Here is a 9690-nt window from a genome sequence, read left to right as displayed (position 1 = left end):
GCCCCAGGGCACCCTGTGCTCGGAGCTGAGCTTCAGGTGCAGAAGGATCCTGGACCCCCCTCGGGACAGCTGCCCCACGCTGGGCGCCGTGCCCAGGACATCGTGTTCCCGAGCGCGTGATTTAACCGCACGATCGTGTTTCCTCTTGAACTTTCACAGAAGTACTTTGGTAAAACCAATCCCAGTGGGCTGTCATGGGCTCCTGGGAAAGCTGGGGGCCAGGACTGAACAGGGGCCAGGTGAACTCGCTGCTTGTTTACAAGGGCCTGGAGTGGCAGGGCAAGGGGCATTGGCTTCCCACTGCCTGAGGGCACTGTTAGATGGGATATTGGGAAGGAATTCTTCCCTGTGAGCGTGCTGAGCCACTGGCACAGGTTGTCCAGAGCAGCTCTGGCTGCCCCATCCCTGGAGATGATCCAGGCCAAGTTGGATGGGGCTTGGAGCTGGTGGAAGGTGTCCCTGCTCATGGTAGGGGGTGGAACTGTGAGGTCTTTCTCCCTCACCTCACCACTGCCATGTCCCCACTCTGCTCACTGAGAACTGCTTCTCACCCACCTGGTAATGAGGAAGGGTGACATGATGCTACAGCAATCCTGGTATACGTAAGCTCTATACACTAAGCCAGAGCCTGACACTGTGAGGTTTATTGCAGGGTTTATTAGGCAGAGCTCCCTCCCAGCGAGCAGTCAGTGGGGAGGACAGCCAGGGCTTTGAGTTCCCTCCTAAGTCTGACAGAGAGTAGGCAGTTGCTTGGCAAGTGATGTGGCCCACGGTGACCATCAGGAGGTGACGGGTCCCCTGCTCACTCGGTGTCCGCGTCGCTGTCGGGACTGAGGACGTCGAGCGGCTGCACGCGCAGGGAGTCGTAGTTGGGTGGGGGGGTGCCAGGCTCGGGGGGGAGTGCCTCGTCCCCAGGGAGGGCACCCCCAGCCTCGTGCTGGAAGCCCAGGTTGGTGTGAGCCTCCACCAGCTCCGACACCGTCGGGGGCACGTCGGGGTACCGTGCCCGTGCCCGCCGCTGCCTCAGGCCTTTGCACCAGCCGATCACGTTGATGATGGTGATCCACAGTGAGTCGATGATGATCTCCCCGAACTCGATGAGACACAGTACCGAGCCCCCCATCCAGAACCCAAACTGCCCTCCCAGGCTTGACAGTAGCCAAACAATCTGCAGGGGGAGAGTGGAGAGAGCTGAGTCAGTGGAGCCTGACCCCCATCTGCCCCCTGATCGATCACCCCCTGTGCCAGTGCTGAGGTGGGTGATGTGCCTGCACCTGGGACCTGCCCACCGAGTCCCCTGCGTGCAGGTGTTACCCTGTGGGGCTGTGCTCCCTGGGGATGGGGACAGGAGGTGGAGGGGGAGAAGGAACTGAGGGCTGTGAACTGGCTGGTGAAGGTGGCTTCACTTGCTCCCTTACAGTACATGTGTGCAGCAGCTGCCCCGAGGGACTCACAGACTGCCCTGGTGAGGGACACCCCCAGCCAGGGCTGATGGGCTGCAGGGAGCTGAGCCCAGCCCCTGTGTCCCAGCTGACTGACTTTTGTGCCTGCACAGGGCAGGGATGGGCACTCACCGTCGTGGCAGCCGACTCCGAGATGGTGCGGTAGTTGTACTCCTGGAAGTAAATGTTCAGCTTGATGATCCCATTCCTGTAGGAGACAAATGAGAGCTCAGTGTTGAACTGGGCTGTGGGTGTCTCACACCTCTGCTCCAACCTGCCCACAGGACAGACAGACACTAAGACGAAGGAATGAAGGTTATGACACAGGAGCTGCCCTTAATGCTGATTTTACTTAACTGCACATTTGAGTTTGCCTGACCCAGTTTGTGGCTCTGGCGAGCAGAGGACATGCATGAAGAGCTTTTTGGATCTGCTTTCTGTATCTCCCAGGTGAACATGTGCCAAACCTTGTCCTCCCTCCACGTTCGCACACGTGTGTGCTGGCTCAGCGCCAAGGCTCATGTCAGTCTGATCTTAACAGGCTCAGCAGAGAAGATAAAGTGGTTGCTCCTTTCACTCACCTGTCCAGAGTCACATTTGTTGACATATCCCTTTCATAAGACAGAATATGGAAAATCCAGTCCTAGGAAAACAAAATCTATTCAGGAGGAGGAGAAGCATCCTGTGCTCCCAAAGAGCAAAGAACCCCACGGGTGCTGTGTCCCATCCCAGGCAGCCCTGGCCCTGGAAGCAGGTGAGGAATTGGTGCTGTGGACCTAAGAGGGCTGCTCTGCCACAGAAAGGCAGCAGGTGCCCCTGCCCTGGCCTGTGGGAAGCTCTCCCTGCACCGCACGGTCACATGGAGTGGCAGGTGGGTGCTCAGCCCTGCACTGACACCAGCACGAGGAGCAGAATTCCAGGGCAGAGCAGCTGCTGTGTGCAGGGTTTCTCCTGCCTCCTGTCCCAGTGCTGCTGCTGGTTTGTGTGTGTAATTTAGTGCAGAGGTGTTTGGACCTGGACATCAGCACTGAGAACAGTGAGTGTCCATGTGCCTGTTCCAAACCAAGGAATTGGGGTTACCTCGGAGGCTTCTGACGGCCAGTCTGCCATGGAGATGGTCATCTTGTACTGTGTGTCACTGGAGGGAGGGGGGAGAGCATTAGTCTGGAAGTTTCCCCTCCTCTGAAGTCCTTGAGCTTCAGTTCTCACACAGCAAACCACACCTGTGGTGTTCACTGCTGTTTCAGGAAGGTCAGGACTGATCCCTCCACCTCCACAGCAGTCAGACGAGGCTCAGGTACTCACTTGCACGTCTCTTTACAGGAGTCGATGCAGATCTGTCGCTGTTTGATGCTGGATCTCAGTGAGGAATAGCAATATGCTGTTTGGTGAAAACAAAGTCAGTGTTTAGATAAGGACCTGCTTACTGGGTGATATCAGTTCATTTATCAAAATGAACATTAGGCATCCAGCCCTGGGAGGCTGCAATCCGTGCTGGTCGTGCTCTTACCCCAGCCTGGGTTATCCTCGTTGTTGCAGTAATTCACTCCTTCAGGTAAAGGGAACATGTAGTGGCCACATCCACAGATCTCAGCCATGTGGATTTGGAAGCAGGAGCGCAGGCAAGCCTGGAGGGGGAAGAGGGGTGCTCAGACTTGGGCTGAGCCCTCGATCACCTCTGCTGGTATCAGCCCCTCGGCACCCAGGAATTTCCTCTCATTGCACTGAATTTTGGGGCTGAGGATGGAGAGGGCTGAAGGTGCAGGGGGAGTGGGGCCTGCCAGAGCCTGTCCCTGCCCAGAACCTTCTCCAGCTACTCTGAGCATCATTAAAAACAGGCCCATCCTCATGGGAGCTGTCTGTGGGTGAGTCACTTCTCGGGAACAGGAGGGAACTCCCACTTCTCCCACTCAGATAAGAAACCGCTAATGTCTCAACTATTTTAGGGCTTCCTGGAAGTAATGCGCAGCTTCCAAAACGGTATACAAACATTCTGTTACACCCATAGAAACTGCTGTGCTCTCCATGCTCTACATGACAAAGGGCTGGTTTTACACTTTAAAGCCAGGACTCTCCAAATCCATCAGCATAAAAAGCAGTTTTCAGACATGTGAAAGCTCTCTGAGCAGCTGCTGCTCTTCCCAGGAGGGTTGTGGCTGCACTTTTGGCCACGTGGAGCTGGCTGCAGCACGGCCATCAGCTCGGTGAGGAGTGAAGTTAATCCTCCGAGACTGGAGTGGGATTCTGGATGAGGCAGCACAAAGCAATGGCAAAGTCTATGAGAAAATAATTAAATTTAACAGCTCCAGGTAGGAAAAACAGATAACCTGTGTGATAGTAAATGCTCACAAGAGTCTGGAGCAGTCAGGGAGTGATGGAAGAACCTGGTTTTGCATGATGATCTTAGAGGTCTTTTCTAACCTTGGTGACTCTAGGATTTTCTGATTCCTAATTTATCAGTCCTGATCCCCCAGTACCCTGTGTGCTAGCCAAAGATTCAGCTGCTTTGCTGGTTTTTCCTCAACAGTTTGGTTTGGTTCAAGAAGTGTTTTACCTGTATAGAGTAGGAGGTGTTGTATTGGCTGTAGAGGTTTTTGACAGGGACGTCAGAGCCGTTCATGGTGCAGTCGCTGTAGGGATAGCCCATCCGCTCCAGCTCATCCTGAGAGGAAACCCAAACAGCAAACTTTGGTTATTGCTCCTCCCCAGGTTCCCATGCCCATTTTCCAGAGGCTCTGTGTTCCTGCTGGCACTGGCAAAAATGAGAGTCAGTGGTGGCAGAGCTGAAGGGGCTGCAGCCCCTTCCTCAGGTGGATCCAGGCAGGTGAGGATGTTCAAGGGTTGGCAAGGCACCTTCTGACATGCCAGAGGAAGAGGCAACAATGACCTGAGCCCAACATTCTGGCCTCAGTAAAGCACTTTGCCAGGACAGTTACATAAAAGCCTCCATAAACTGTTCCAACCCCCGGCTGGTGTGTACCCTGACTCCTTTGGTTTGAGCCAGTTCAGCCAAGACTCAAAGCAGACTTGGTTCTGGTCCCATCAGATAACATTATTCTCAGACAATCTGCTCCCGAGGAATGCCACGCATACCACCAGCACTCCGATGGAGGTTTCTGTCCCGGCCATGGCGTAGATGCCCTGATCCTTGAGGAAAGGAAAGCTCTTCTGTTGATGCAGCATGAGCCTGGCCCCGGCAGCAGAGGACAGGTAGGGGATGTAGTCCTGCTGGCTGATGTCCAAAATCAGCTTCAGCCCTGGGACACCAGACAAAGCACTCAGACAAGGAATTGCACTGGAATGTGAGGATCTGGGGGAAAAATGGAGCCTATTTTCTTCTCCCTGTTCCCTGGGGAAGGATCAGGGTCTGACATGTGCAGAACACTAATGACAGTGAATGGGAATAGCTGGGAATAGTCAGGTGTTGCCTCGGATATGTCAACTATCCAGATGTTGTAGTTTTGCTACATGTAATATCTGTGGTCACTTTGTTTCTGTGTGGCACATTTCCCTTTTGGGTCATCAGGAAAGCCCCTGCTGCAGTGATGCAGAGTCTCAGAAGTCATACATCTGTTGTGTGTGACAGAAATGGGCACCAAGAGATAGACCAACCCCCCGCACGTCTGCCCTTCAGCCCCTTCTCCACTGCAGAGCACTCCCTTACCAAACTCGGCCCCGGGATTGGAAGAATTGAGAGCCTCTTCGTCCATGCCCCAGTTAAAGATGTAGCAGTTACCATGGTCTGGGTGGTAGATTTGGGTGAAATTCCTGGAAGGATCATACACATGACACTGTGACTCTCAGGAGGACTAAAGGGGAATGAGATAATGCAGTTGGTGGGACCAGTGCTGAGCAGCTGTCCTGGGGTTCCCTCCCCTCCCACTGCTCATTTGCTGAACACCTGTACAGGAGTTACATCTGATATCACCTCAGACAATCTGCTGTTGGAAAAAGGCACAGCAAGAGACAGGTGTGTGCTGGGACAGGCCCTGGAGACAGTACTTCACTGGGATGGAGAGGAACAGTCTGTCACACCCCTGAGAGAAATATTTGCTCAGTCTGAGCTGTGGTACCAGGTTTGGGCTGGTGTTATAGCTTGTGATTTGATAACAAACAATTCTCTCTTGCCCTTGTTGCATAAGGGGCATTGCTCCCCACAGCCTGGGGTGCTGCTGTGTGCTCCCCTTTCTCAGCACTGGAGATAAGAATTTGAGGTTCATAGGAAACAAGGATGGCTAAAATGCATTTCTCAGAGCCTTGTGTAAAAAGGGAGGGGAGCTGTAACTGGGGGCTGTGCTGCTGTGCCAGGGTGTACTGACTCAGCACCTGGTTATCACCCTGGGAAACTCCCATGGGTGCTGCTAGTCTCTGCATGTCATGAGTGAAACAGCCCATCCAAAACTCAAAATCAAGCCAGCACTGTCCTCAAATAACCCATTTCAGCCAGAATCATATCCAGAACCCCCCTGGGAAGTGTTGCTAGAGCCAAGAACCAGCAGCAATCTTGTTATTAGCTGATATATGGCTTAAAAAGAGAAAATAAGCCTTCCTGCTGTGCTATTAGTGTGTTGTTCATTCTTGCTGGGGTGGAAAGGGGTGGGGAGCTCATGTGCACCTACTTGTAGTTGCAGGGCTCAGCCCCATAGAGACATGCTAGGATCATGTCCTCAGCCTGGTAGCCCATCCGGATCCTCTCGTGCAGTGGGACCTTGGAGAGGATGGATGTGGACTGCAGGATGTACCACTCAGTCACTGCCTGTGCTGCACTGGTGAAGTTCCTGTACGTGCAGTTGTCCGAGCCCTGATGGCTGCACTGGGGATACAGGGCAGGCTGGTGTGAGCTCCTGGTGGGAATGACAGGGGGACCCACAGCATGACCCCCCTCCCCACACATCTGGCAGCTCCCAGGAATTGTGAGGTACAGCCAGATGGAGCCGTGAGCCAGCTGCCACACTGCATCTGCTTACAGGATCTCTCTCCAGGGACATTTCCCAGCTGGGCAAATTCTCTATCAGTCCCAGCATGACTTCCACAAACTGACAGAAAATGTCACTTTTAGGCCAATTCTTTCAGGCTGGAGTTGTCCCAACTTCCAAGGCCTGCTCAGGCAGGAGAGGAGGGAGCAGCAACCACAGCCTCTCCCTGGCATTTTGGGCACCTGACCCAAAGAAGAGGTGAAAGTTCCAGGACCCTGTGTGGAGCACCACTGTCCTGGCTCTGCCCACAGAAGGGGCTGGGGCTCCCAGTCCCAGCACAGTCAGAGCCTGGGGCAGAGCAGTTTTGGGCAGCTGGTGGGGAGGAGACACAGAATTCCATGCTGCATCCCTGCTGAGGTGCCCAGCACATCCCATCCCTCACCCCTCCCCATTGCCTGGGACCCTTCTCACCAGCTTCACTGCCAGCTTGTACTTCTTTTCCTCCAATGTTGCGTTGGCTGGGGGAGGTGGAGCAGTGGTTTGGTTCCCTGCAGTGGTTTCATTGCCCATGGCAGTCTCATTGCCCACAGGGTTCTGATTTCTTGCAGAAGTGCTGTTACCCCCAGCTGTGTCATTGCCTGCGATGGTTTCATTGCCTGCAGTGGTTTCATTGCCCACAGCAGTCTGGTTGGTCTCAAAGATGTCCAGGATGACAGGGTTGTCTTTGTCATGCTCATCAATGAGGACCAGGGGTATCTGGTTCCAGAGCTGCAGGTCGAGTGGTGGAAACACATTCTCGCTGCTGTTCCCTGGTGTGGGCTGCAGGATCCTCTCCAGTGCTGCCTCGATGAGCCTGTCCAGCTCTTTCAGCAGGTGCTTCACCTCCGAGTACCTATGGGACAAGGAGTCGTGCCCAGGCAGTGTCACTGTGCTGGAGACACATGGCAGCTCACCTGCTGCACTGCTGGCTTAGACCTTCCTGGGCACCTCAGATCACTGCCTGGAATTTACTGCAGGACAGTGGGAGCTTCTCTGCAGAGCACAGCCAGCCTGGACACCGGTGTCCCAGCAGGCTGCAGCTGGGTGGAAAGGGAGCAGGAGGATAAACAGTGAGTGCTGTGGGGGTGAACCTACCAGCGCAGGGCTAAAGTGGTTCTAGTTCACTAATTCACTACAGTTTACACAAAACTTCTCTATCAAGCATAGGATAAACTACCCCAAAGCAATTCCTGCGTAGGCTGAGAGTGTCTTGCCTTGGGCTACGCTATTGCATGGATACAAATTTAAAGCAACTCTAAATTTAAAGCAACTCTAAAGCAACTCTAACAAAAAAGAGCAACTCCTTTGAAATCACAACTGAGTTCTATCTCTGCAGCTCCTGGTGCACATGACTGTGTAACCAGCTCAATGACTGGAGTGTGAGCAGTAAGAAGGACATTCATGGTGAGGAAGGGAAGGAAAGGTTTAACAACTGATTTAGTCTGTGGCAAGTGAGCTGAACTTGAGTTTTTTATGAGCCAAGGAGAGATTTCAGGGAGGCAAAACTCATCATTAGATTGAGTGATATAGTACAGAAACTGTGCTAGGAAGAAATTCTTCCCAATGAGGGTGGTGAGGCACTGACACTAGTCACCCAAGGAAGTTGTGGCTGCTCCATCCCTGGAAGTGTTCCAGGCCAGGTTGGATGGGGCTTGGAGCAACCTGGGCTGGTGGAAGATGACCCTGCCCATGGTAGGGGGTTGGAATGAGATGAGATTTAATGCCCCTTTCAACTCAAACCATTCTGGGATTCTATGAAACCCAGGAGAACTCACAGGCAGACAAACCCTCCTCCAACCCTGAGCCATTCGCCTTCATATTGTTCTTCTTTATCTGGTTTTTAGTGCTGCTTGGTGACTCCATTGATGCTCCTAACATGATGCCTGAGACAGGAACAGGCCTGCAGTACCTCACACTGGCAGTGTACCCGAGGGATTGGAGCACAGAAGGGTAAACTGGGCAAAGAAAAACTTACTTGAATGGGTTGGCATTGCAGACAGTGACTGCAGGGAACTTCATGGTCTTAAAGCCGATGGAGAGAGATGAAGTGACATTGTAGGAGAGGTAGGTGTTGATGAGGATCCCCCACTGCCAGAACACCAGGGATGCAAAGAGCAGTGTTAGGAAGAACCAGATTAATTTCTTCTTCGGCCCCTCCTTGATGATGCGCTTGGGGCCGTGGGTGTTGGTGTTGTCACAGTACCAGACCAGCAGCTCCTTGTAGGTATAGCCAGGACCCTTCTGCAGGCGGTGCAGTGCCCGGACCAGGTACTTCTTCAGGTTCATGCTGCTGCCTGTGAGCAGGAGAAAAAGCATTAAACCAGCTCTGTGGAGGAGCAGAGGTTGTGCCATGTCAGGTGCACTTGTACTGTCAGCACAGCAAGTGGGACAGACTGCAGTGGCACAGCTGTGGTTTATAGCCCAGGAGAAACTCAGCACAGATGTTCTGCAGGGTCATGCCATGGCAGCAACACGTCTCTGAACCTCCTGGGATGGCACAGGGGAGGTTTGGGACTGGCAGCTCCAAAGGTGGAGACTGCTTTTGTCACTTCTGGGGTGCCTGCTGGCCCCACCAGAGCTGAGTGACTGGGATCTGCAGGACGTGAATGTGCCTGGTGACTCCTGAGCAAGGCCACGGTCCCTGTGGTGTCACAGTGCCTGAGCAGATGCTGCTCAGGTGTGGGAATGGTGTATGCACACTGATCCAGCCTGAACGCTGTCCCCAGCCTCAGCCAACACTAGATGGACCAAGCAGCACACGAAGAAACCGGCTCGGGTAGAGCTCAGGGTCACAGCGTTCAGGGCACAACCGCACACGGGGCTTAAGGCAATTTTTCTTAAAAGTAAGAAGCATTAAAGTGCACTTGGCTCTTGGAGGGGAAGGAGGAGAGGAATTGGATGCAGCAACCCTTTTCCCAGGACCAGGAATGCTGTCCAGGGCTGCTGCCTGCCGGAGGAAGAACAGCGGATTGTTTTTTTCCACCAAATTCCTGTGTCTGTCAGATACTATCGGTATGGCCCCTGCTCCGGTGAGGGATGCTGCATACTTGACATTCATTTTATGAGTAAATAGAACATTTCGTGCTGCTATTTTAAGGTGAGAATCTGTGTTACTAAATCTTAACGTCCCGAGGCAGGATTTCAAAACGAACCTGGGGAGGCTGCTCGGAACGTTTCTCAGAGTTAAGCTGCAAGAGAGCAGAGTTAAAGGTGAGTGCTGGGAACAGCCCCGGCCCGGGAGGAAGAGTGCTGGAATAACGCGGTGACAGTTCACTAACGAGCAGCACGAGCAG

The 9690-nt window shown here is 53.4% G+C and overlaps 1 protein-coding gene across 1 annotated transcript; it reads right to left on the bottom strand.

The window, feature by feature from the left end:
- Positions 1-802: 802 nt before the first annotated feature.
- Positions 803-8687, bottom strand: SCNN1B (sodium channel, non-voltage-gated 1, beta subunit). The gene is made up of 13 exons (XM_009073837.1): positions 8373-8687; positions 7015-7250; positions 6830-6876; positions 6062-6255; positions 5107-5210; positions 4536-4699; positions 3997-4104; positions 2953-3070; positions 2748-2823; positions 2523-2580; positions 2024-2085; positions 1575-1650; positions 803-1168 (listed from the first exon to the last, which is right to left on the bottom strand). Exons 1-13 carry the CDS (start codon positions 8681-8683, stop codon positions 803-805), a joined length of 1920 nt encoding a protein of 639 aa, XP_009072085.1. The 5' UTR covers positions 8684-8687.
- Between the last annotated feature and the right edge of the window lie 1003 nt (positions 8688-9690).

The sequence above is a fragment of the Acanthisitta chloris genome, unplaced genomic scaffold (assembly GCF_000695815.1).
Source record: "Acanthisitta chloris isolate BGI_N310 unplaced genomic scaffold, ASM69581v1 scaffold6444, whole genome shotgun sequence".
NCBI lineage: Eukaryota > Metazoa > Chordata > Aves > Passeriformes > Acanthisittidae > Acanthisitta > Acanthisitta chloris.
The sequence above is the reverse complement of the archived record's forward strand: the minus strand, read 5'-3'. Positions and strand labels throughout refer to the sequence as shown.

Bases quoted from the DNA above. Each gene is read 5' to 3' on its own strand.
- SCNN1B (XM_009073837.1), bottom strand. From the start codon at position 8,683: ATGAACCTGAAGAAGTACCTGGTCCGGGCACTGCACCGCCTGCAGAAG. The intron at 7,251-8,372 runs GTAAGTTTTTCT...CTTGTCCCATAG, and splicing joins TGCAATGCCAACCCATTCAA to GTACTCGGAGGTGAAGCACC. The intron at 4,105-4,535 runs GTATGCGTGGCA...GTTTCCTCTCAG, and splicing joins CCTCCATCGGAGTGCTGGTG to GATGAGCTGGAGCGGATGGG.